The sequence below is a fragment of the Hetaerina americana genome, unplaced genomic scaffold (genome assembly GCF_022747635.1).
Source record: "Hetaerina americana unplaced genomic scaffold, ioHetAmer1.1.p SCAF_1, whole genome shotgun sequence".
NCBI lineage: Eukaryota > Metazoa > Arthropoda > Insecta > Odonata > Calopterygidae > Hetaerina > Hetaerina americana.
This window is the reverse complement of record NW_027286069.1, coordinates 26285624-26313609: the sequence shown is the minus strand read 5'-3', so window position 1 is coordinate 26313609 and position 27986 is coordinate 26285624. Positions and strand designations below refer to the sequence as shown.

The 27986-nt window shown below is 35.1% G+C and overlaps 2 protein-coding genes across 6 annotated transcripts in view; one reads left to right on the top strand and one right to left on the bottom strand.

Moving 5' to 3' along the window:
* Positions 1-10752, top strand: part of LOC139689587 (protein CutA homolog) — a 14291-nt gene extending 3539 nt beyond the window's left edge. For 2 of the 5 annotated variants that reach the window (XM_071586766.1, XM_071586758.1), the window contains 6 exons: positions 9684-9814; positions 9935-9994; positions 10088-10133; positions 10269-10318; positions 10405-10447; positions 10529-10752. In XM_071586766.1, coding sequence (XP_071442867.1) covers positions 9684-9814; positions 9935-9994; positions 10088-10133; positions 10269-10318; positions 10405-10447; positions 10529-10594 — 396 coding nt within the window. In that variant the 3' untranslated portion in view covers positions 10595-10752. Of the gene's footprint in view, positions 1-9256; positions 9596-9683; positions 9815-9934; positions 9995-10087; positions 10134-10268; positions 10319-10404; positions 10448-10528 lie in introns of those variants that run through there. The other 3 variants (XM_071586783.1, XM_071586774.1, XM_071586753.1) reach the window with 3 other exon arrangements.
* Positions 10745-27986, bottom strand: cm (AP-3 complex subunit carmine). The gene is made up of 10 exons (XM_071586739.1): positions 27836-27986; positions 27564-27754; positions 27352-27464; positions 25099-25220; positions 22423-22582; positions 18905-19018; positions 16689-16868; positions 12998-13156; positions 11282-11332; positions 10745-11205 (listed from the first exon to the last, which is right to left on the bottom strand). The coding sequence occupies exons 1-10, from the start codon at positions 27868-27870 to the stop codon at positions 11071-11073; spliced, it is 1260 nt and encodes a 419-aa protein (XP_071442840.1). The 5' UTR covers positions 27871-27986; the 3' UTR covers positions 10745-11070.

The window sequence follows — 27986 nt, the reverse complement described above, 5'->3', positions numbered from 1 at the left end:
CCATAAATCTTATTCAGTTTGTCCACTCCTCTGTACTTCATTGACCTTAATGACCTATTGTTGATAAGCAAGAAATATATTAAATAATGATTCATCCCTCTATAAAATATTTTTCGAAATTCTTCACCTCAAGTTGTGTTCCTGAAGTATTTGCTGAATATATTTGTAAAATGGCAATAAATGATTTGCCTTGTACATTTTTTGCCTTTCATAATGTTTTCAAGTAAGTTATTTCACAAATGATGGCTTTTTAAGGGTTTAAAATATTGGCCTAGTGATCCATAACTCTTTGAGGATTTACGTTTGATAAATATAATTATTATGAATGAGGGTTTGTGTATTCTTTCTCTGGTGATCTTTAGTGTGTCTTGAGTTTATCTAAAGATAGCTCTTGACTTAGCTTCTTTCTGCATTTAAACTGATTACTTTCAACTCAAGAGTACACAATAGATGAGGTGTATTTTTCTCGTGTGCAGTTAAATGTTAATGAGACGGTGGATGTTTACCTGTAGCTCTACTCATGTGATCAACACTGGAATAAGCTGGTGCTAATTCTGCTACATTGTGTCAATTTTTCTTTAATAATTGTAATGCTATGTATACTATGCCCAAAGTTAGTGTGGCATAAATGCTGAAATAAATCTTATAGCTTAGGGGAATTTATTGTGCTGTTGTCAAGGCAATGAAATAGCCTGAATGGGATAATGGTAAAATACATCGTTTTATATGCATGGTGCATTAGGTCCATTACCTATTCCTTGACTAGTACATATATCATTCCAGGATGAGTGTTATGATTTTCATCAAATATGAAAATATAATATATATATTAAAAGAAGTTTAAATAAATTTGTCTTTTGTCATTTGCTTCTTAGTTTACTTTGTGATGCTGGAATTAGCATTTTTGAGAAACTTTTTGTTTTACTAGGTACGTTTCTTCTTCTTCCTAAAGGTAGGCTGGTAAAATTTAGGCTTTTGTATATTCCATTTCGGTGTGGTAAATTTGTGAGTGATAAGCTCCTATACCCCTCTGCAAATAATTTTTTTCAGGAAACCAGGGGTGTCTCCGGTGCAGTTCATCAGTTTTATAAGGACAAATGGCATGAATTCATCATTTTAGATCATCTAGATTTGCAGTCATTGATTAATAAAGTATCATTCGAGGTTATATTAGATTTGATGTCCATTAATTCTTATTGCTAACCTTGAAAAAGTGGCTCTGTCTGAAAATGATTCACATCAAACAAGAGATATCTTGCCAACATGACGCTTATTTAAAGGATTTTCTGAAATCCTACAAACTTTAAAAAAGTTGATATAGCTAAACGATGTGTTGAAAATTAATCTATGCAAATGAATATCTATTTTTCCGAAGGACCTATTGGGTTATCCTCCTATTTCTAAGGAGTGCTTCAAACAAATTTAAAATTTTATAGGTCAATTATAAAATTTAATCAATTTTATTAACTATTGGGATATGTTTTCTGTGATCATTTGATGGGTGGGTGAACCAATTAGTGTGGTGGCATGTTTATTCATAGTTCCTTATGAAAGTAATGCACATGATTTTGTTGTGAACGTTACCATCCATGGGAGCATGGTAAAACCGGTTGATAAGTTTGTTGTGGAAATGGGGTGTCTGCCTTTTTTCTCAGTTTGTTATGAGCCAAAAACTGTGCCTCTGTGTGAAGTCTGTTTTTTGACTTAGTAATTTGTTTCTTCGGCTGAAAGGAAAGTGTTAGGAGACTGGAAAACATTCAAAAGCATGTTACAACATTCCTGAGAGACATTCCCATTTGGGAGTTTCATGGTGCCTTCCAGGTGTAGAATACATGTCTCCGCAAGTTTATTGATGCATAGCGGGAGAGTATTTAGCAGAATTTTAAGCATTTGTACAAGTACTTTCAATCTATTTTTCAGAGAAAAATTATAGAATCATGCTCATTACTTTTATAATGAACCATGTATGCTGTGATATAGTCTCTGCACATATCTTTTTCAAACGTGCACATTAATCAACAGTTCATTGACCTTTTGTTGCTCATCATTGAAGTGCATTCAATTCAGTTAAGTAATGTAATTTAGTTGATTTGGTTTGTTTACCTCATTGCTGCATCCTATATTGATTCTCTAGCTTTGTGTATTTAAGTTCTGTATTTCATTTGTTAATAAAATCGAAAATCATTGTACATGTTTGGTGATGTTTTAAGAATCATTTGGTCACTATCATCTATGTACCAAAAGGGCATAAGGAGAGATGTATAATTGTTGCTTTAAAAATAGTTAATTACTAGCTTGAGCAACACACATTTACGAGTCTCTAATCTATTTATGGATTTATGTTCATTCTTACTATTTAGCTGTATTTACATGGTTGGCCAAAATCAAATTTTTTGGGTGTTGCTTCTATGGTCTAGCTGTGATCTTAATGAAGCCAAATAATTGATATCCCATTTTTGGACATGCATGGTCATCAGCTAGTGCTATTAGGGAAATAATAATTATTATTATTCTTAGTAAAACCTTTTGCTAAAAACGAGAAATGTGGGGAATAAGGAAAACGAATGTGCTTGGTTCGGAGAAATCCAAAGGAGGCAGGGGAGGATAATGCAGTGGATATTGATTGGGGGGTGGGTTGTTGAAGACTGATCAAGATCCTGAGAAGATGATTTGAGCTCTACTCATGTGGTCAAGAGGAGATGCGTTGGCTGAACAAGGAAGGGTCTGGAATAGGATATTTATGTTAGTCAATGAAGTAAGCAGAATTGAAGAGAGGTTATTATGCAGGGTTGTATTTTTCGGGGGGAGGAAGTAATTATTTGGTAATAATGTCCATCCAAAACCTACCTTCACCAGTAAATGCCACTAATGATGTCAGGGATTAATTGTTGGTTAAACTGCAATGAGCACTTCATGTCATCTGATTCAGACAGGTTAGTTGCCGCCCTTTGGCGAGAAGCAACCATTGCGGTCAGGCTATCTTCCGAACTCGAGATTTCTTGTGTTACATTTGACTGGAATCGAATATAAACAATTTACTATTTAGTCCTTAATTTTCATTCAGGGGAGAAATATAGCAAATAAGGAAATTATCATATTATATTTAATCTGTGTCCTTGTTAAATGCCAGAATTATGGGAACCACTTGAGGATATCTAGTGATTACCACCGCTAGGGAATGAATGGTGGTGAGAAAGAAACCTACCGTTCACAGTTAAATGGCTGATCCAATGGATGTTATACTTCTAAGTACCTCCTGTATAGCACCTTATTGTAGATCAAGATGTCTTAAATTGTTACCTTCATATGGTCTCTGGCCACCAGGGTCATCACAATACCTTTCTGGCTCAAGTAATCTCATAAAATGCGTGGTTGGTGAAGTTGACTTCTGGTAAAGAATTCTTTAATGTGTGTAGTCCACTTATCCTGTTCTGGTTTGTCCCCCAACCACCCTGGAATGTCATAATTATCACTCCTATCGCTATAACCTTAATAAATTAGCTTGAAATTATATTCTTTAAGAGTATTATGGTTGTTAGTGACGTAATGTGGCCTAAATCGGTGCTTGTTAAAAGAGATGTTATTTCTTGCCAATTTCATTTGAATAAATTTCCATGCCCTGAAGGTATTTAAACAATTAGCCATTTTTAAAATTTGTTCTTAATTTTCCATGTACCTTACTTAGGTTGGTATTCAAATTTCCACTCAATGGCTTTCTTTGCATTTAAAACTTCTTATTAAATAATGACTGTATATGATGCTTTCAGAAGTTTTTAATTGCCATTATTTTTTAGTTATGATTATATTATTTTGATAATAAAAAATAGTAGATAATAATAAACAGAATGCTACTACAAGAAAGATTTAATATAACAAGACCGTGGTTTCGATGCTGTGCATCATCATCGGGTAACATAAATCAACCTTCAACTTACATAGTCTGGCTCCGAGAATGGGGTAAAGTAGGGGAGTAAGGGCACAACTTGCTCATTTTTCCCCAAAATACAGCATCATGAACTCACACGAGTAGGTTGTCTGATATAGTATTACTGCCAAAATGTATTATGGTGTCCTTCGACATTACCTACATGGTCACTAGTATCCCTAGGATGGAAGCCCTGCAACTAGCTGAGATAGCCCTCGTTAAGCCGAAACACCACCTGTGAGTGAATTGTGTGATTTATTAGTATTATGTATGACTAAGTAGTTCAGTGTTCAACGGTCAAATTTCTAGACAATAACAAGGCGTGGCTCATCATGGGCTCACCTCTCTCTCCCATCCTAGCGAACATTTATATGGACAATTTTTTTGCTTTTAACTATCCCCTACAGAAAATGTGGTATCTTGATTCCGATATGTTGACGATATCTTGTGTTAGGACTGGATCCACGAGACAATTGGACAGTTTTTTGACTTAAATTCTTAAGATGTATGTATACAATTCACTAGTTAGTTGGTAACAGACAGGACTTTGAATTTCCTGGATTTGACTGTGAAAATAATTAAAGGTTTGACCTTTCCATGTACAGAAAAAAGTTACTCCGACCGAATTATACACTCCACATCCAAAGATCATCATTCACAAAAAAGCGCTGCCTTTCATGCCATGTTACGCAGGATATGCAATGTCAACTTCACAACAAACAAGAGGAACTCCGTATTATTAAACAAATTGCGTTCATGCTTCCAAAAGAAAGACAACAGATCCCAATTCGCCTAACACCTCTTAGATATAAATCACACCAGTAACTTCACAGCAGACATTCTTCACACTGGAAGGAAAGGACACAGGTTGAATGCTTTGGAGGAGTTGAGAATTTGGCAATCCCATCAGTCTGACAGGTTTGAGATGGTCAGTGAAACATTATACCTCTCCTGTTTCCCCCTCCTAAAAGTCTCCCAATATCTTTCTGTACCAACCCTACTCCACCAAGGCAGTGATAATCATCGACCATACCTTAATAAAGGTCAAATCACTGTAGACAAACACCTCCCCTAATTAATTGTAGAACACAATTGTTTTTTTCCGCTGCTATTTCTTAGAACAGTGGAGTGTAATAGCCTCCCCTTCCCCTAATAACACTAATAGGCTGCTGCACCTAAACTCAACTAACCCCCTCTCCCTTCCTCCCCTTACCATGCCCCCTCTCTTCTCCCATCTTGGAGCCAGGCTATATAAGTTGAAAAAATGTTGATGTACGTTACCTGATGAAGATGCGCAGCATCAAAACCATGGTCGTGTAATATTAAATATTTATTGTGGAAGTGTTCAGTTTCTTTTTGCCCTCATAATGAAGGAATTCCACCAAGTTAAACTTGAAACTGTTATCTCTTGCATAAAAACTGTCATCATTTTTGTGCTATTTTTACTTATGATAGTTTACATGAGACTGGGAATAAAAGTACTATTTACATTATTTTATCTGTCAATCAATTAAATCACTACAATTTACACTAGCTTGGGTGTTATATTATTGATTTTGCATGTTGATGAAAGATGATTAAATAATTGTAGCTAATGGCACTTGCATTCCAAAAACAAATGGTGTCAATGCAATTTTTTTATTTAAGGTAATCTACCGGTTAAGGTAGGTTTTTGGATAATATAATTACCAAATAAATATTTTATTAATCCAAACAAAACACAAAATCCCACATTGTACTCTACATCCGGTCCCTCTTCATCTCCTGATCATGTTCCATATATATGCTGCTAATTCTCTTTCTCTGCACATATATGAGACAAAATACTCTACATTCCATGCAGAGGAATCTCGAGCTCACTAATGAAATTAACAGAAGTGCTATAACACCTTCCCTGTCCATTAAAATCCAGACCAACAGATTATTTTTTTCTCAGGGAGGCTCCTACTGGAATTTTCATCCTATGCAAACTTTTCAGTGCTGTTTCCACTGATTTTTTCATATTCATGTGCATGTTCTTTGCTAATATTGACTTTCCCTTAACATATGATAACATTTTTTGGGGAATGGTAGTACTCTACCAAAGCGATCACTCTTTCTAAAGAAGAAAGCCACTACAGACCCAGGGCAAACCTCGCTTTCAATCCATGGAGATAGTCCACCTACCATGCCTACAGTTTCGATTTTGCCATATGTGTAAGAATATGTCCCCGGTTATTTTCCAAAAATTAGTATGTCACAGCTGTGGTACTTGAAGGAAGCATGACATGCCTCATAAAATCCAGTCATTAGTTGCTGTTGAGATTACTAACCACCAGACTTCTAAACAGATAAAATTGCTTATGAGTAGATGTGAATATTGTAACTATGGTAACATTGTCTATCAGTTATTGAACAGTTTATCATTCAGTTTTGGACATTTTAGTGGTCATAAAAGTGTGTTTCCTTGAACGCAAGGTTGAAGGTAACACTCGGTTTATTGAGACAATGAAACCATATCCTAGTGTGGTCCCACAATCCAGCATCCATTGTCTATGAATAAAATAGCAACTGAAATAAAAAGTATCTATTAAAGATTCTCAAAGGACCTGAAAACCAGCTTCATGATGAAATGCTTCTGAAGCCTAAATTCCTAAATAGCTGACTGCATGTAAATGATTTATACTAATAGGTTCATTATTTTTTACAATCCATGATTTTATTTAACCATGGGATTTAAAATAGATTATTGCTGTTTTTATGAACATTTTCACCTCGTTCGTTTCTGTCATGTAGGAGTTAATTTTTACTAAATAAATAAACATCTCTTCAGGAAATGGCAAAAGTTTTATTGCATTTCTGGACAGCCAAATTTTCAATGTATTAATCTGAAATTGCTTTGGATACTGAAAATTATTGTTTTTTGTCATTGGATTGACAAGACAAAATATAAATGATTTTTACCAACATCTTGTATTAACCAACATGTTTCATGTAGTTTCACAACTACAGTACTTTGTGTTCACCTATACGTATTGTTGAAAATTTCAGTAGTTCAATGCAATAAACTTAGGTTAAATCTCATATGTATTAGTGTATCGTTCATATACTTTTTCAGTCTAATGATTCTATCAATAAAAACCGAAAATAGTTCACCGAGGAATAGCGATAAAATAAAAATGGTCCTTTAAAATTCATTAATGTTGTCATGACTACAATCAACAAAGGTGAAATCACTAAAGCATGTTGATACCATGGGCCTAGGACCACACAACTAGGAAAGCATGGAGTCTTTGGTATGAAAAATCTATTTTAGTCAACACCAATGAAAGCTCTGAAATGAAATCCAGTACAGAGCCACTCCAACAGTCTCCAGAGCACAATCGGAATTCAGAATTTTCTTCAACAAATAAGCAAAATTTTCTCTCCGGATTTTTTAACAGATTAAGAAAAAGGAGAACAAGAAGCTACTGTAAAAAGCATTTAACTTCTGATGAAAAAGAGTGTCTCAACAGAAAGATGCAAGATTTCCTGGTGATGCCCCATACATCTTTTAATACATTGTTAGACAAAGTCAGTTCCAAGTGTTCTGCTGACTATGTAGACAAAGATGGAGGAAAGCCAGTTTCTCATGAGAGTGAGAAATGTGAACAAAGACAAAATGAGAACGGCCTTGCAAAGAAAATAGATATGAAACCTCACCATTTGTGGAATATGATCGATGAAAACAAAAATGCTCTGCCTTTTGGTGTTGTAGCTGTTCAAGACTATAATAAAAAGGGTCCAGAAAAAAATAATTTTGAAATTTGGGTTCGATTTGATATTTTATCCACTCTGTTGGAAGATCTTAGGGAGGAAAAATTAAGGAGAAATGAGAATGAGAGTTGCCCTCATGAAACAGTTTGTGATCTTGAAAGTGAGCATCCTTCACTTGAGAACGTAATACATCGATTGGATCAGTTGAGAGAAACTGTAGATGAGCTCTCCGATTCAGAATCATCCGGAAGGCCTGCCGGGCGGCATGTTTCACCACATTCTTTTCGTGAACTTGGCAAAGTAACTCGTCTTTCAGATGTCATTAATTCCGGAAGAGTAGACCGAGAGAGTTTGTAACTACACAGTGAAGAAGCATAACTGACAACTTTATCAGTAAAATTAGAAAATATATTTTAAAACTTTAAAATTACGAGATAATGCATATAATACCTTTGGTGGTTATATGTACCTATAAGAAATACATAGTGTGAAACAAGAACGCTTACTAGGAGATTGAGAATTCCCAAAATATGTTCAAAATTCTCCCCAGCTGTGGAGAAAAATATTTGTATCTCCCATGGAATTTCCAGTTAAAGTAAAACCTGATTTTTAATTGTGATGAAGTGAACAATATTTGAATCCCAAGCCTCCCTGCAGTTACGATACAGAATATGGTAATAATTCTGGATCATTCTAGGTTATTCTCATAATATGTCTGCGGAAATAATACCTACTTAAGTAATATGGTCAATGGTATCGCATAAAGTGTAATGAATTGTGCACTCATTTTTGAATATGTAGTAGTTGTTATACAAATGTGAAGGAATTGCACCCTAAATTACCCATGATAATAATATTCTGTGATACCCAAAGCGCAATGAAGTCCTTAAGGAACAATGACTTACAGTGAAGATGATTCTTATGCCCTCTAACGCACTTCAGTAGTTGGCTATATCTGGAAAAACCTAAGTATTACCAATTCATTTTGGAAACAAAACATGTGGAACTTTGTAAAGTTCTTCATCATGATAAATCCATTTCGTTAGCATTTTTATTACATCGTGCTCTTTGCATTGTCCTGGACCATGTGGATCACGATAAAATCATTTGTTATCGAAACCCTATCTCGTCAAACGACAAAATTAATATCCAGCCGCATGACTTGTTTCAGGATGGCAAACCAATGATATTACCGCTGGTCAAGAGGCGAGGGTAGTATGTACTCGTAATACGACTATAAGAAAGCAATAAACAGACACGCCTTCACATGGGTAAATTTCAAGATTTTAGATGGCATGAGGCGAATTTCCAGAAAGCAGACAGACAGCATTACATGGTTTATGCCACAATAAAAGTGCACCTCGCAAACTATTCTTACTAACCCTACTTGCACTACTCTAACTGAAACCAAACTGAAAAGCGAACTGTTAGAACTGTACTGGTAAATAATGCATTTATTTTCTAACGAACATAAATGGTATTATGAATTATTATTCGAATTCTCAGCTACAGGAGTGGGTTTCATTTGATGTTTAACTATTTCATCCAAATATAGTTCTCATTGATCCCATTCCGGAAAATTATTTTAATTATAGAGGTGAAGTTTCGGGAACTAGAAAGACGACAACATCATTAACGCACCCAACTAATATTTTTGAACAGCACCTTCACGGCACAATTTTACAGCACCATTATTCCTATATAATTTTTCAGCACATTCATTGAGTACATAAATAAATAAAAGCCTGTACTCAAATCACAATTCGAAAAAAGATTTCGATAGCTACTGCATTTCTCGAGTAATACGCAAATTTATTTTCACTTGTCTCCTCAATTTTGCCTCCGAAAATGAGATTTATTTCATGTGTAAGTGTTGTATTCGATTCGCCTTAAGCTGGATATATGTATTGGCGGATTTTAACAGTGCTCATTCTTGTAGGTTAACCATGGTTAAATAAATATTCTTAAGCTTTAATTTGTCTGTTCTAATGTTTTTTCTCCCGTTTTGTTAACTTTCTGTAAGGTTTGTGGTCCTCTTTTTCTGTCACTTCATCGAATTTCTTCAGCGGGCATATCAACGATGGCAAATCAAGGCATTCATAGCGTCGCTTATGTTACCGCTCCGAGTGAAGAAGTTGCTAAGAAATTAGCAAAGTAAGTACCAACTTACGTTTATCTATTAATTTATTATTGTGACATATATTTGATTGCGTGACGATGTATATTCGTAGAGCGTCATGTGGTGATTTTACAAGCAACAATATTATATTTCAGAGGCATCGTAAGTGGAAAATTTGCGGCCTGCGTTAACATTATCCCCAAGGTTACATCAATGTAAGTACTGTCGCTAACAAATCGTCTTATCAAATAATTATGTAGGTGTTTGTTCATTTCGATGTAAAAATTTCCTTGTCATTGCTCTTTCAGTTATGAATGGAAAGGCGAGATAAGTGAAGATGCGGAGGTGCTAATGGCAAGTCTCAAATGGTGTATTTTGGCTGTTACTGGACGACGTCCTATTACTCTTAAGTTGCAATGTGTGACTTAATTAGTCCTAAAAAACAATATGCTTTCAAATCATCCTTCCTAAGAAATTGCTGTCTTTCAGATGATCAAGACGCGAACGTCTAGAGTGGAAGAATTAATAGAATTCATTAGGTAAGACAATAAAAAAAGCTAAAAAATCCAAGTTCTGGTTATACGTACAACCCGATGACGTCAATGTAATTTTTGTTCTTTTACAGGAAGAATCATCCCTATGAACTCCCGGAAGTCATATCACTGCCTGTAAGTATTTGATATTTATACATAATATTCTTTGTAATTGGTGAAGAAAGTAATACTGTTCATTCAATTTCATGGAATCAGATCCAGAAAGGAAACCCTCCATATTTGGAATGGATAAGTGAGATCGTGCCTGAGAATAAGGACTGACTAATATACTGTTAATTTTACAACAACTAAGCAAAACTTTATTCTGCTGATACATGGGGCTGATGAAGAATTAGATGTAAGCATGACCTATTTTTATTCTGTTTTGTGGCAAAAAAACTTGTTTAATAATTAAAAATAAAAAAACAAAAACCGTTTCATATTAATAAATTTCATTTCAAATAATGTAAAGTACATTAAAATATCATGTTCCAAGAGAAAATTGTGATCAAATGACATATTTTGGACAAATTATATCTCTAGACTGGGAACAATAAACATTTGGGCCAAATTAAACAGTAATTCACAGGAGAATTAAAAAGTATAGTTAACTCTAGACTCGAAAAATTGCAACAATAACTGGTTAAGTCCCTGTAACCAATAAAGTATGCAGTGCCTTTCCTTGCAACTTGCGGAATGCATCTGATAAAAGGTGAGATCATGTACATTTTGATGAAAACATCTGAGACATACACAATTTACATTCTGATTTGAAATCTTCCTGCTTTTGTAATATATTTTACTCCTTTAAATGGCTTATACTTTTCACCATACATGTCAAGCCTATTGACTTTAAGCCCTGATACTGCCAACTGGTTGATTGTGAATTGCACCTGAAAAGGTTAAAACATAATGTTAGATGATATCTAAATACATACATCCTCAGTGCATTAGTAAAGCATTACTTACATTTATGGCTGGATTTGATTCAATAGCCGGAGACCCAGGTTGTAAGAATATCTGAAATATTGGTACCAAGACTAGTTACAAGTAGATACTATTAACCTTCTAAAGACTGGAGTACGCAAAAATTTTATTTTTCCCACGTTTATAAGACAAAATATATCAATATTGTGACAGGATTGAAAACAACAGCATATAAATGATATAAATAATGTAGACTATGAGGATTGGAAGAAAACAAGGTGAAATATTGCACTGCGTATACTTATAAACCAAATTAAATAAAGCCCGTCTTTAAGTTCAGGCCATTTTCTATATGATGTCTCTTCCAGTAACACAATTTTGGCAATATGCCTGGAGAGGAATAATAAAATTGTTTCATTGAAGGGTACAATGAGAAAAACATCTTTCAACTTTTAATACTCCCAGAGAAAACCAATTGTAGAAGTGTAATCCAGTAAATTGCAAGAAACTGCAGTAGATGCCGCAACAGTAACTTTTGACAGAGTCATCTGCTAAGTGTGCATTACAATGCAAAAATTTCAGAGTAAAAATTCGCCTTGGGATCCTGGTCAAGGCAAATGATTTTTACACACTGAAATTGCTGCATTGTAATCCAGTAATTGTATGCACAGATAAATGGCCTCCCTCATCAATGTATTTCCATCAGTTTCTAATACATGGTATGATTATGTATAGCTTGGATTTTCAGCAACGAGGTTTGATTTTAATGGTACTATTAAAATCTCATCCAGAAATTAGTCCATTGATCCTGTTCCAGATAATTTCATATTTTGAGCAATTTTTTAGGGACCTAAAAGCTGTCCACATTCAATGAACTTACTCAGACTGGCATTTTGGTGCTTGCTTGCACTTGACACTTTCACTATTCTACCTTTATAGTTTTTCATTTAACACCTTGCACATTTACAAAAAAACATTATGAATACATTAATAATAGTCCCTAAATACGTAGCAAAGTCACAATCACAAATAATTTAGGTCATCTTCTATCAATTCATCTCCGAAAGTGTGATTAATTTAACAAGTGTTGTGTTTCTGATTAATTTTTACACTATGATTACTCACAATACTAATTGTACAAAATGTAATACTCGTGCCATTTGTGAGATGCGGTCCCCAAGCAATTAGTAATCACTTTAATGGTAACCTAAAGTTGCACTGTCATGTAACTTTTTGGAAATAGGTCGTTGATTGACAAATCCCTTTAATTATTTATATTTTGAAAAACGTTGATGTATATAATAACATATCCAACACAACAAATCATTTTCAATCTATTCATTACGATGGACCAAATGGCTTATTTAAAAATTGAATTCCAGCATATTGTTTACATTGATATCCATTTGGTGAGAGAATGCATAATTTTTAAGAGCATCGCAAATCATACATTAGGTTAATTTAATTCCATACATCCACAAAACAATCCATTCACAACAATACATTATGGGATCAATTTAAACCATAAATGTAATACATATAGGTAAATATATTGCATGTGTAGTTGTTTCAAGGTTAATTAAGATAAAAAAAGCCACATTGTGGTTCTCTTGATGGAATGCATTGTTTATGTATAACTAATTAATGTCTCCATCTTATAAACGACAATTTAACTGACCTTGATCATTAATTACTATATTGAAGTCAAAAGAGTATCAATTATATCTTTCATCTGTTGCACATAGTTTAATTACTTACATTTCCTTTCAAAGTAGGTAGTCTTGAAGGATCAATTCTGCCCACATCCCATAGAAGAACTTTGGTTGTAGGATCAAAAGAGACGCGGCCTTGAGTTGCAGTAGCCCCTATACTCAAAACAGCCTTTGGCATGGGGATTTCCAAAATTACCGAATCTACCTTGAATAATGAGAATAATAAGAATTTATTGTCACACAATCAACATTGAAATGTGCTACCATTCATTCTCATGTATCTATTAGACTCATTTTTTATAATACCTGACTGGAAAGTTAATTATTTATTTCAATCAAAACAACTATCATGTACTTGGGCATGTAAAATACACGAAAAATTCAAAGTCAATTCCAAAGAAACTGCAGGAGATGCCACAACAGTAACTTTTAACGGAGTCATCCGCTAATGTGCATTTCAATGCAACAATTTCAGAGTGTAAAAATCATTCTCCTTAACTGGGATTCGAACCCAGATCCCTCAATGTCCGGTCGAGTGCCTTAGCCAGTTAAGCTATCGAAGCGTCCTCCTTAACTCGGTAATTTTGGGGGCTTTAAAGGAACAAGATGTTATGACAAAATACCGTACATACAATGCCACAGGCATTCGTAGTCGTGTGTGGCGCACCAGAGTCCACGAGGTTAAAGCCAACTTTTAAACACTTAGGCTGTTTATACCTTGACAAGTTCCAAAGAAACTGCAGTAGATGCAGCAACAGTAGCTTTTAACGAATGCCTGTGGCATAGTATGTATGGTATTTCGTCACAACATCTCGTTCCTTTAAAGCCCCCAAAATTTCAGAGTTTAGAAGGATGCCTTGATAGCCTTACTGGCTAAAGCACTCGACCGGACATTGAGGGATCCGGGTTAGAATCCCGGTCAAGGCGAATGATTCTTACACTCTGAAATTAGGGAAAGAAGAAAACCTGATGGAGCCAAATGAGGCATGTGCTGTAGCAATTCATATCATATTTCACGAATTTTTTCCATGGCTACAACATTTGCATGTAAGCATGCATTGTCTTGATGGAAGAACTTTCTTTTTTACCAAACCTGGTTTTTTTTGCATTTATTTTGCTATGGTTGATTCAGAAGGTTAGCGTAGTATTTTCCAGTAATGTTTTGTCCAGTGGGAAGATAATCTATCAGTATAATCCCTTTCACATCCCAGAAAACTGAAGCCATTGCCTTTCTGGCTGACCGTATTGCCTTTGCTTTCTTTGGTGGTGGTGAATCAGCATGTGTCCACTGGTTTGACTGCTGTTTTGTCTCTGGGGTATAGTAGTGGACCCAAGTTTCATCCGTTGAAACAAACCGCGCAGAAAATCTTGTTGGTTGCTGTTAAAATGGGTCAAACATTGTGCAGAAATTTCCTTTTTAATTCGTTTGTGATCCTGCATCATGAGTCACCCATCAAGCAGATAATTTACTCATGTCCAATTCCACTGTTACAATTTAATATTCCTGTTCAGATGACATCCCTACAGCTTCAGAAATTTCTAGCACTTTCAGTTGGCAACCCTCCATGACCATTTTATGCATCTTTGCAACAATTTCTGGGTTAGTGACACATTTTGGCCAAGCACTACGCAGATCATCATCTAAGCTGTCCCAACTAAACGTAACTTATTTGTCCACTTGGCAAGAGTTGAATATGAAGGAGCAGATTCCTCAGAGTGTTCTGAGAGTTGGCAAGAATTTCCTTTGCTTTCATACCTTTTTTTAGGATGTACTTAATCACTGCTCGAATCTCAATTTTTTCCATCTTCACAAATCAATACACTAGAACAACAACAGAGAGGTGTCCGCAGTACAGATCTCTTCCCAGAGATCTGATGCAGTGCGTGTTCACTTATAAAGGATTACCCATTACTACTTAGGAAACTCCTTGCACTGTCACTAACATCTAGTGGTTAATGCAGTGAGTGTTCACTCATAAAGGAGTACCTATTACTACATAGTGACACCTGGTGGTGATTCCGAGAGCCTTTTTAACTACCCTCGTAGAAAATCTATTGAAATATTCCATTAGATTACAAAACATAACACACTTTTCAACCTTTTAAAGTTCTAAACGATATTAATTTCATTGTAATCTAAAAATTCTCCAATTATGATACTTACAGAGTAGCCTCGCAATGAATCCAATCAATACGTGTGCAACCCTTCACCCTTTTAAGGATATCGACGATCATAGTATATGTGTTACTTCAACAAAATTGGCAGTTTTTTGGCAGCACCATTACAGATGTCTCTGAAACTTTCTGTATCAACAATAACCATAGATACCCATCCAAAACTGAGTCCCCTGAATTTTGTGAATAAATAATTTTTAGTGTTTTTTTGAGAATTGAAAATGTTACCAATGCATTTCCAAATCACAAAATGTTTCAATTTGACTCAAGTATAACGCCTGATAGAATTGTGATTGCTGTTAATTGTTTAAAAATAAAAAGCATTTCAAATGCCTTATCTTGAATATTTATCCAGAATATTTTTATTTGACCTTCAACTTAAACACAGAAGTTATGTTAACACTTTCCCATTCATGAGGCAAATCACTGAACAGTCAAAAGTACAATTGCATTAGGGCCACATAATGGAGTTTTTGAGAGGTAATGAAGGTCTCATTCTTTGGCTCAATCCACAGAGCAGATAGTAAGAGATGAGCGATGGAAGTGTTAGAGAAGAAACCTACACACACAAGAGGTACTCAGTTTTTTCAATTGTTGAATTTCAGGTCATACCATGGAAGATTGGTAGACTTGAGCTCTTCTTTACTTTTGGATGATGAAATGATACGTTAATCACCACATGAAACACACATTTTTGTCTAAGGAAATATAGGACCAATTTCATCATTTCTGTTGACAGCAGCCAGTGATGATCTCATCCCATGTATCCTCCAATTAACATGATGGTTTTGAGGGGCTAATAATTCATCTTACACAAGCAACAGTAAACAATGCTTTCATAGGGAAAATGTGACAAGGGAGGTATATAAAAGAGACTAGAAATCTCTGTTTTGAGTATAAGAAATCCAGAGTTGCAGCCCTGTCTCAACCACAGTTGATCCAAACCCCAATAGAGCAGGACCTACTATGATATGAGTCATGCCCAACCTGCCCAAGTACAAATAATTATCAGAAGACAAGTAGGCAATTGCACGATTTTTCATAATTCCCAGGTTTTTCCTTATGGTGTGAACACTTAATTTTTTTGTAGTCGATGTTACAAGATTACATTTCCAGTATTTTGTGCTAAATATTTAAGTTAAACATCATGTTAAAAATATCATCAAGCCATAACCAATCTGTACTTTGAAAAAGAGGAAAGGTTTCTGAACAACTAGAATTCTGACCTCACTCAACCATTAAGAAATCCCTGTTTCCATGGCAGTGTTTATGCTTTAACATAATAATTCACCAGTACAAGAGAGCTAACAGCAGTGGTGAAAGTAGGTAACGATCAAATAACATTAAGAATTTAATTGTATCATCAATTATCAGAAAGGCTAAGAATACCTTTAAAACGTGGAAATCGTTTGCAGGCAACTAGGATTACAGAGAAAAAACTTCAGATTTCTATAAATCACAGCAATTCAAGCATGACATGCACAATGAACATAATATACAGCTGTTATGATAAATAATAAAAGTGAAACATCACCATCATATGTTTCTTAACAACTACTTACTGTTCGCCCAACTGTTTGTTTTGGACCAACGGTAATATCAATTCGTCCACCACCACTTCCACCAAAGGATATTGTGTGTCTCACATATATGGGAATGGCAACAAGACTTTGAGAGCCAATGTGATATGACATCAACCTGAAGTTCCCATCAGGGGGGATGAAGGACAGGATTCGCTCAGACTGAAATGATAAATGGTTAGTCAATTCAAATGCTTAAATTTAAAAATTTATATGCTTAAATACAAATGCTTTGGCCAATATTCATCAAGTGAAAGAAATTTCACTAATTGGAGGCAATAACAAAGAAAATTGATGTGATGAGGGGAGTAATAGCTTAGGAAATTGCAAATCTTATCATTTTTCTCAGTTAATAAGAATAAATTTGAAATATTATAAAGAGGCTACATTTTCATTTAGAATTTAATGCCAGAGAGGTCTTACTGAATAATAATTGAATGAATAAAGGCATATAATGGGAAGTGAGTAATTAGGTCAGATCTGTTCAAATATAATCAAGTTTTCACTTAACAAGATAATCTCAAAAATATTATATCTTATCATTTAAATGTGCCCTAAATTCATTGCACAAAAGTCTGGGGTGTAGTCTCAGCCATAGTCATACTTCATGCTTAATGCCCTCATCACCCATTAAATGTTTGCAGTAAATTTTAGAGTTTTTAGAGGACTGCTCAGGTGAGTTGCTCGGGACTAAGCCCAGGGGAAAGGGGGAAGCTCTAAGGCGGTGGCTAAATTAGTCGTCACCCCAATTCTTACTTGGATAATTCAGGCCACATGAGGTCAAGAATAATTGTGACAAGCATTTATTTCTTCAGTAGTAAGTAGACCTTGATATTTTCCACACCCATTAGTACCAATGAAACTTTTAAACAACTGCATATCATCAGGCTGGACTGTTTCTATCTCCTACAAAATTTAAACCACTCACAGTTATCTTAAGACATTTCAAAGGTTTTTTGCATATTTACTGACTTTCCCTAATTATTGACTGTGCACAAAATCCCCAGAACAAGCAGCATGATACATGCAATTTTTTTGCCAGCTATATCCAATTTATTCATTGAGGTAATTATTTAGTCTTCTTCATATAGCTTGCCTGCCTATTATTCTGTAAGGCATGAGCCTTTTACTGGATCTTCAACTGTGGCAAGCAAGTAATGCTCCATTATTAGGGAATAGCACTTTAAAAATGATTAGAAAAATTTATTATGCATAATTTCAAAGATGATATAGACTATGCAATGAAATATTCTAATTAATTCATGCAAATACTTGGTATCATCCACATAATCATGAAACTCATGCTGATTGAAGACAGCCATAACGTTTTGTTAAATAATACCTTTATGATGCCAAAAGGAATGCATGCTTGATGTATCCATAATTTTTACACCACTATCTCATAATTTATGAGTAACTTAAATGGTATTAAAATCCAAGTTAATCAAATTGCACTCACAAATTCTGGTGTCCTAAAGATCCAAGCCTTCACAATGTACCTCAAAAGGTAGGTAGGATTAATGCAGGTAGGATTTTAGCATTTGATTTTGAGACATTTTCTTCTTCTAATGTATAGTTCACAAGAACATATTACTTCATAAAACCCAGAAAATAATTTTCAAAAAGATTCATTCCTGCTAAATTTACAATTTGTTTTGCTCCAATTTACTAATATTAGCAGTACTATTATCAATGAATATATGCATGTTAATGTAAATTAAAGACAACTTTATAAGCAAATAAGATTTATCATTTCAACATTTATTCAATAAACATCCTAATTAATGGCGAACAGCAAACCTTTCAGTCTAAATTTATAGAGTATGAATTTTTATAGCCGTGCACACACTCATTCAACAATTTTCGTTGATTCTTACAGTGAAAAACATTATTATTGTTATGGAACAACAGCATAATTATAAAACAACAGCGAAACTCTTTAGAAGAGGATGTTCTTGATAAAATAAATTATTTGTTTAATTCATGGTTGCTGAATAGGAAGCAATGTTTAGCATCCAATATTTTAAATACATTGATATTTTACAATATAACCATTCTTAATCAAGTGTCTTTGGGCAGGTTCAGAGAATTCAATTGATACAAATGCTATAAATATGAGAGGTCATATATTATTTGCAAATGCTATTCATATATGTAAGGGTAATTTAAGATGGTTACATGTTGAAGTCATTGCTTACCTCCCACCTCTTAAATCTTGCACAAGGATGAAAACAAATATCATCAAAAAGCCGAGGGTTGACGAATGAGAGTGTAAGGTCTGGCATCCCACTCAACTTTATGCAGCAATCAATCTGCAAAATGTGCCATCATTAGACAGATTAATGTTTTAAATAATCACACCAAGGATCTATTCTATACTGCTATTTGTACTTTCATTGAACAATTGCACAGCAACTATAGTCACACATATCACTAAGAACCATATTGTAATTTGATGTGAGTATGTTTGTTTTTTTTTGGAGAAAGTACGTTATTGCTATTTGTATGTATGTTGGGAAAAGCAATTGGCTACAGAAGATAGGTTAATCATAACTAATACTAGGTGCAAACATCACAATAGATTCATGGGGATGTAGAGATATCAGTAAGATTAAGGCTCAGCACAGAGTTGAACAGCGTAATCAATTCACCCTCTTTCCTGGGAGCTGATGGAGATTGAAATCAGTTGTAATTTCAAAATCAAAAGGACTAAACAGGGAAGATGGATAAGGAGATTGAATGTAGAAGCATTACCAGGAAAAAAGAAGGAATACCAGGAGGCAGTGGAAACATTGATGAGCGAGGACAGGAATACAAGCGAAGTAGAAGACAGTTTGGAATTCTTCAAAAAGGGATATTTAAAGCTAACAACAAAATTAAAGGAACAGTAAACATGAAAAAGACATGGGTTACAGATAAGATGATTAGGAATATGCAGGTAATGAAGAAAGAGTAGAATAATAACCTGAGGTGTGAAAAACTAATAAGCTGAAAGAGGTGTAGGGACGAAGGATGAACAGCGAGGACATGGAGAGGTTAGAGAGGTTGGGTGAAACAAGTATACTATAAAGATTAAAGGACTACAAGGCAGTTAAAGGGAAAATCAATTCACACAATCAAAGGTAAGGCAGAAAAATTATTAATTGATTCAGGAAATATTCAAGAGAGATGGAAGAAACATGAAGAGGATCAATGTGGTTGGGTTGTTAAAGATAGAAAAGACAACAAGTTCAGGCATAGAAAGGGAATATGACATGTATGAGGACAGCATAGGTCCAGGCATACTTGACTGATATCAAAAGGGTATCAAGAAAATGAGGAAATAGAAATCACATAAGGCTGTGGGAATAGATAACACTCCCAAATAACTACTTAAAGGTCTAGGAAAACCTGAAGGAATTTTTATGAATTAACTTTTGGCATTAATGGGGGAGTAATTAAGTTAGAAGATTTCATTAGATCAGAGTAAATTCTCAGCCCAAAAAAGGGAAAGACAGCTATATACGACATAAGAACAATGGGTTTGATTTTATATGCAGCTAAGGTGATACTTAAGATCGTCAAATAAAGGATGAAGAGGAGGGTAAATGACTACCTAGGGGAAGATCAGATTAGGTTAAGGAAGGGAAGAAGTATTTGTGATGCCATAGTAGTAACGAGGTCAAAAATAAGGGAAGGAAAGGAGTACAATCAGGATGTACTTGTTTGTCTTCTGGATTTTGAGGTGTCCAATAGCATAAATTGGTGAGAATTAATCAAATGATGGCAGAAGATAGGAGTAGATTGGAAGGATACGCTGCTTATCTGCAGTCGGGGTGGTCAGTGCTAGACAGGGGAGTGAGATGGGGATTCCCACTATCACGTGTTCTTTTCTATATATAGGCAAAGGAAGGAATAAGTAGGGCTGGAGACTAGAGTGAAAGCAAGTGGGGAATACATATAATAAGTTGGCCTTGCAGATGAACAAGTTTAAATTATCCAGTCAGCAAAGGAATTTCAATCATTGCTGAGAGCAGTGAAAAATCAGTGTGACAGGTATGGGATGATGATCAATGAATAAAACAAAGGTTATGAGATTTTCCAGAAGGAGGAAGGCTAAGTCAAATGTTAAAATTAGAGGCCAAAAATTAGTGTACACAGAATGAATGGCTCACCTAACTTGGAAGTGTTTCGGACAAAGATAGTAAAAGTTATATGGATATCAGTAGAAGAATTGCAAGCTTTCATAAGGAGGGATTTGACAGGGATGCCATGAAAGGATATCAAGAAAAGATTAGAGAAAATTTTTACATGGAGCACAGATTTGTATGATGCAGAAATATAAGTCATTGAAGCAAGATGATAGGTAGATTGGAGGAATTTGAGACATGGGTGTGCAGAAGCGTTGAAAAAGTAAAATAAATGGTAAGGAGAACGAAGAGATACCTAGGCATTGTGGAGGGGACAGGGTAATTTGGAGAAACCATGTTTTAGTGTGGGGTCACGTTGTATCTTGGGTGAGGCTAAGAGGTGTAAGGATTTGTGTCCATTCAAAACCTCTCCTAAAAATTAGGCCACCCAATGAATGTGTACATTGTGAATGATACATTGAATGAGTGATATAACTAATAGACATGATGGTGCAATTAATGAGACATTAAATGCATTCATTCATATAAATTCATTTTCATTTTAAAGTAAATTCTCATATTTTGCTATATAAGGGGATTCAACCTTCAACTCAAATAATCAGTGATAGGTCATTATTATTTTCTGAGGGAATTGAATGACCAATGATAAAGATTCCATTAAATATAATATCCACTTAGGACAAAATCAGGGGTCCTATTTATCAATAATATGAGCTGATTCAGCTCAGTTCCCAATTTGATTGGGTCTTGAGACTAGAACCAGAACTGAAATGCAAAGCATTGGTTCCAGAACCAATATTTATAACATGTCAGTTGTTTTCACACAAAAAACCTGGATTTTAAGACTTTCACTTTTGTAATTGTTTTTGTTAAATACAGATGGCTGAAAACTTATCTTAAATTTCTAAGTAAAATATGAAGAAAAAAAAATATCAGGCAAACAAAGTTTGTAGCTGAACATATACATGTAGTTGAAGATGTCCACATGATTTCACTGCCCACAATTGGGGCATATATTTTATATTTTAAACCAAAATACTTCAATTAAATATTTTTTTACCTCATTTCAACTAATAAAGAGCAAGATAATAACATTAGAATAACTTTCTGAAACTTTTCCATATGTAAAACAGTGATGTAGTATCCTAGGTTATAATAACAATATTTTCATCAAGGCATTTTATTTACCTAGTGAGGCACAAAAACAATAATAAAAATAAAAAACATTGAGAAGATAACTGGGAGTACAAGTGAATCAATCACATTGTTTTTGAGCCAAGAAATAGGAATTTATAGAAATGGATGTAATATTTTTGTGGAAGAGAAACAAAAACCTATTCTGTGATTCAAATTCAGAATACCAATTTGAATCATTATTTGCTGGGAGTAATGCATTAATAAAAACTTCAATCATGGAGGGATTCTTTTATGAGAACCATTAAATGGAGCTAATTAGTTCAATTGGCTAAAGAAGGTTAACTAAGTTTTCGTTAGAATGTATACACATATTATGTGCACTCATGCTTATCTTTACAAATTTATCCAGATGAAGATTTAAGTGCAAATAAAAACAAAAATCATCATACATATCCCTGAATCTCTGCAAAGACTGTGCTGCCAGAACGATCAATAATTGCATCCACCTCTTCAACTACATCAAAATATGCCTCATTATTGGTGTACTTGACACCAGTTCTTCTCCAAGGAACATTTGATAGCTGCCCACTTGGCAAAGTAGAACTGACACTGCAAAGTAGATAAGGCAGATCAGTTGGAATTAGTTGAGCAAGCAATTATTTCAAGTTAAAACGAGTTGTTTTTAAAATGTCTTTTCATCGTTTTCAAATAATACACTTAATACTTATATATTAATTATCAATACAATACATCAAATTCTCAAGGTCCATTCTAAAGATATAAGAAAAAGTTTAAGAAAATCCTAAAAGCAAATTAAAGCTAAGGTTTGCCTAAATATGTATATAAAAGTAAATAATTTGTAGTTTACGTATTGGTAATTTCGTTTACTTTCATACGAGCTAACATGGTGTATCACTTCAACTTCAACTACAAATTTCCCAAGCTTAAATATCTTCACACATTGATAGATAATGAGACAAAGTGCCTTCAAATAAAGCTATAGGCCCTTAAATTTCCAGTCAAGAAGAAAGAACTCCCTACTATCCCACTCATATTTTCTATACTTCTCTACACCCAATCTCAGCAAACAGGTCAACTACCCAAAGAGTTTAATTGATTTTCAATGTTTGTTGGCATAATTCTGAAATTCTGACAGAGAAAACCAAGCTAGAGTAGATTTGGGTCTTTTCGGATATGGGTAAGTGATGGAGGGAAGACAGACAAGAAAATAAAGAAAAAGTCTTTAATAAGTATCAAAAAGTAATATAAATGAATGAAAGGAAAAAATTTCACTATCCTAACATATTGCACTAAAAAAAAAGAGAAAGTCAGAGATTTCAACCCAGAACTTATACACCAGATGGACAAGTCGGACAAGCTGGAAATCAGAAAGAATTTAAAAACGGAGCATTTGGTTAACAATTTATTATTTGAATACCTCCCCCCCCCCACTGTGAACCCACCAATCACTTTTCCTGATGCTTAACACCCCTCTCCCTCTTCCCATCTACGCCGATCACAACCTCACTTTTTTCTCCTCCTTCCCCCCTCTCCCTCATGAATGGTATATAAATGGACCATGACTTGATTAATTTGTACCTGATGATGATGCCTAAGCATTGAAACTAGTTGTTCATAAATAAAGAACAGTGGAAATATACATTGTGTTCTTCATTTAACAAAGAATACATATTTATGGCACATGCAATTATTTATCACTACCAGTAAAGAAAATATGATTTATTAGATCCGTACAATAAGTATCGGTACTGGTTCCAAAAATCAAAATTTATTGCAGTTAATAAAATTACTTAATAATCTTCAAAATGCATTCCTACTGCATTGATACACTTAGTTTGACTCGTCTGCCACTCGTCAAAAGCCCGCTGGAAGTTGGTTTCCAGAATACTGTTAAGAACCTTTGTCATCACCGCTTGAACAAACTGATATCCTATGAGCTCCTTTTGAGCTATCCTTTGAGGTAATAACATTATCAAGAAACTCAAGACTTTCGGCACCAGCTTCGCGCACACTTTCCTCATGGCAAGATCCTCTGTTACAATGGTGTGGACAATTCCAACTGAAAGGTGGGTCTCCTCACTGATAAGGGCGATAGTTAAACGCCTGTCAGAGTCTAAAACTTTTTTCACTTTGGCCATCTGAGCATCATTTGGAGTGGTCGTCAGGCATCCGATGATGCTCGTCTTTGATGAGCTCCTTCCTTAAACATTTTGAGCCAATCAAAAACTCTTGTTCAGCTTAAGGCATCATCCCCATAAGCCTGTTTAACGAGTTCAAGGATCTCCGACGTGGATTTCTCAAGTTTAATGCTAAACTTCACAGCATAGCGTTGCCCGACGGTGCACTCCATGCTGGAGCGACGACACCACAAACAATCACACGTTACAAAAATCCACCTCCTGTCTGAACGCATGTCCGGAGGCGACTGAACTAAAGTGTGCCTGAGTGGTGGGGGACCCCTCTACCACGCTGACCAGTCGGACCCCCATCCACCGCTCCAGTCATGATAATTAGATCCAATTAAGGCTACAGCGAACCAGTCATGATAGTTATTGTACAGACCCTGAACCTTGGAACCTACCATTCTTAAGGTTATGATATGATGAAGAACAACTAAGTACAATATATTGCATTCAATCACTTCATTGGGTATCAGTTTCTAGAGATAATAATGGGCAACCTTTTCCAACTGGCTGTTTTATAAAAGGAAAAATAGACAGTTACTTTTAAGCAACCTTTTCATTTCATATATTGAAAATTATTTAGGATATAAGTTTACTACCATGTAAGTAATAAAAGATATAATAATAATGTGATAATATAATACAAAAAACTGAAAACAATATCAAGGATTGCATCATACATTCTGCAAAGATATATTAAAATGCAATCTATTTACTCTTCTCAGAATTTCTTTCGATTTTCCCAATTTATCAGATCTGTAACAACCTAATTCATACTTTATTTAACAGATGGAGATCTTGTCTATGCATGCACTGATTTTTTATCACCAGTCATATTCCACTGAAAAGTCTGAACATTCAATCAAGAATACCTGAAGCTTGAGAATTAGGCCACACACAAATGACAATACCAAAACTTACTTGGATTTCCCAGTTACAGTGTTGGCAATAGTCCGTAGAATATTAGGTGGTTTAATTAATTCTTTCAGAATATTTGATTCAGTTGCCAATGGGAAACCATTATCCAGCATTTCATCCAGCAACTATAATTAGTAAGATAGACATGACTTGTATTAACAGAAAATAAAAACAGTGCCATTTCATTAGTTTACAAAAACCAAGCTACAATTAACAACCGGAAAAATAGTTTGATAGGCGAGGGTGGAGTTCACTAAGTACTTTGCACAAAAGTATATGAAATTCACACATTGAGGTAAAAAGGAAGAGCCAGTTCCTTTCATTGTGTTGCCTATGGTTTCCCAGAAAGATCTAGTGCCCAAAGTCACACAGCATGGGGGTAGTCGAATGCTCTCCCCCTGAACTACTACGTCCTCAAGACTAGTTTACAATATAACTGTGAAATCGTCCAGAGGAAGAAAAGCAGACATAGCAACTGTAGCTTGCGAAACTCTTAACTCTTAAAATTAACAACACAAATTTAAAATTTTTCTCATAATCATCACAAACATTTGGGAATGCCTCCAATACCTAATTATTAATTAAAATAGCCAAAAAACCAAATAAAATGATGAGAAATCCATCATTGTTTATGGTATCACAATAATGACATTATTTGGTCCATTTAAGCCAAGCATTATCCACTGAGTAGAATTTCCTTCTTCTCTGATAGTGTTGGAGTTTTCTCTGCACTTAGATTGCTAGGCAGCCATTAATCTTTAGCACAGAGTAATGTGGCAAAAATGTCTCAGGTATCTATAGCCATAAGGCTACATACAGTAGGTCAGCAGATTACCCACTGGACAATTAAGGTCAGCAATCTTAGTGCACCTTTTCATCACCTTCCCAACACTGGCTAGTATTCTTGTCAGGTCTTCTTCTTTGCAAGTATAGCTGTGAGGCATATTCGAAAAGGAAAGGCTACTTTCTTATATTTAAATATTGACGAGTTAGAACAGAGTGGTATACCTGTAATACCATCCATTTATTGTTTCTGAAGCCTCTGAAGAGATTGTTTTGATTAAGTAGTTATTTGCAAGCCTGTGAATGCAGAAGACAATGTCTGCGAAAATCATTGCTCCCACCAGATGTAAAGTTTGTGCTACAATTCAATATTTTAATAAAAAATGATCACCGATTGCCGAAAGTCATCAAGGTTGTGCCTAGTTTATCGAACTACAATAATGATGGAGGAAAGATTAGACAATGGTGTCCAAACTTCAAAAATGGCAAATTCCAAAGAAACTGCGGGAGATGCCGCAACAGTAACTTTTAACGGAGTCATCCGCTAATGTGCATTTCAATGCAACAATTTCAGAGTGTAAAAATCATTCGCCTTGACTGGGATTCGAACCCAGATCCCTCAATATCCGGTCGAGTGCTTTAGCCACTTAAGCTACCGAGGCGTCCTATTAAACTCTGAAATTTTGGGGCTTTAAAGGAACAAGATGTTGTGACGAAATACCGTACATACAATGTCACAGGCATTCGTAGTCGTGCGCGACGTGCCACAGTCCCTCAGTAGCTTAAGTGGCTAAAGCACTCGACCGGATATTGAGGGATCTGGGTTCGAATCCCAGTCAAGGCGAATGATTTTTACACTCTGATATTGTTGCATTCAAAAATGGCTACATAAATATGCATGATGATGAGTGGAGTGGCAGGCACAGTATCCAGACCGATTAAATCGTTCAACATGTGGACCAAGAACTACGATATGATCAATAATTGTCTTGCTGATAAATTTCCTGTAGTTGAATTCGCCACTACTAACATGATAATTTCAGAAAGGCTTGGATATCACAAATTGTTTGCTAAGTGGGTACCAAAAATGCTTACCAACCAACACAAAAAGCAAAAAATGTTGAGTGGGTGAGCATTTTCGGACCGATATCCCCGGTCCTGACCTTGCACCAGGCAACTAACACTTTACCATGGCTTTATTAATATATAAATTTAACACAGGCTGCCATGCTATCATACGAATAAGAGTTTATTTTTGATAATAAATGTAAATTTTGTAGTAAGGTGAAAGGGTGTGGAACTAACGCCCTGAGCTCACTTCTTTCTGTAAATGGTAGCTGGATTTACGAGGATTCTCGTACGCATATAAGTGATAAGAAGTAAATGATTAGGATCAGGCGAGGCATTGTTTTAGGCAAGTTTAGAGCTGTCAACCAGCAAATCGCTTATTCCATGAATATACATTTTTCTCACCTCATAAACGACAACATTGTTCTCCTTGATTATTGATTCGGTACATTCACCAAAATAGTCTTCAAATGTGTCCACAACACGGTGTAAAAACTCGATTACAAACAATGGTGGCACTGTAAGATGAAGATTATGTAATGAGTAATAGATTGAGTTGCTAACAGTATCTAATATCAACACTTAACTAGTTGCCTTCTACACTGAGAAATAGTTACCTTCAGTCATACATACTGCTACATAGAACATCGAACAACGGTGAACACTTATCAAGTAATGATGTGGTGTGGGAATTATAGGTGGGACGTCTTCCGGACAACCATTTCCCACTCTGCGTTGTTGGTCAAAAAAATAATCACAAACAGACCTAGAAATTACACTCTTCCAATGCTTTTCCATGAACACATCCCTGAAAATCAGTAAAAATATATTTTCAATGTAACCTACTGGGAAAACACCCTAAAAAGAGACCATAAGAAAACAATCATACCCTGAGGAGTTGATAATGAATAAACTGTGAATCATTTTATGGCAATGATTTGAAAACTGTGGTTGATCATACAGCTAATCCATGTTATATAGTCAATTAAAAGGTAGGATAGCTGACAACTTTTCACCGTATGTGCAACAGAATACGTAAT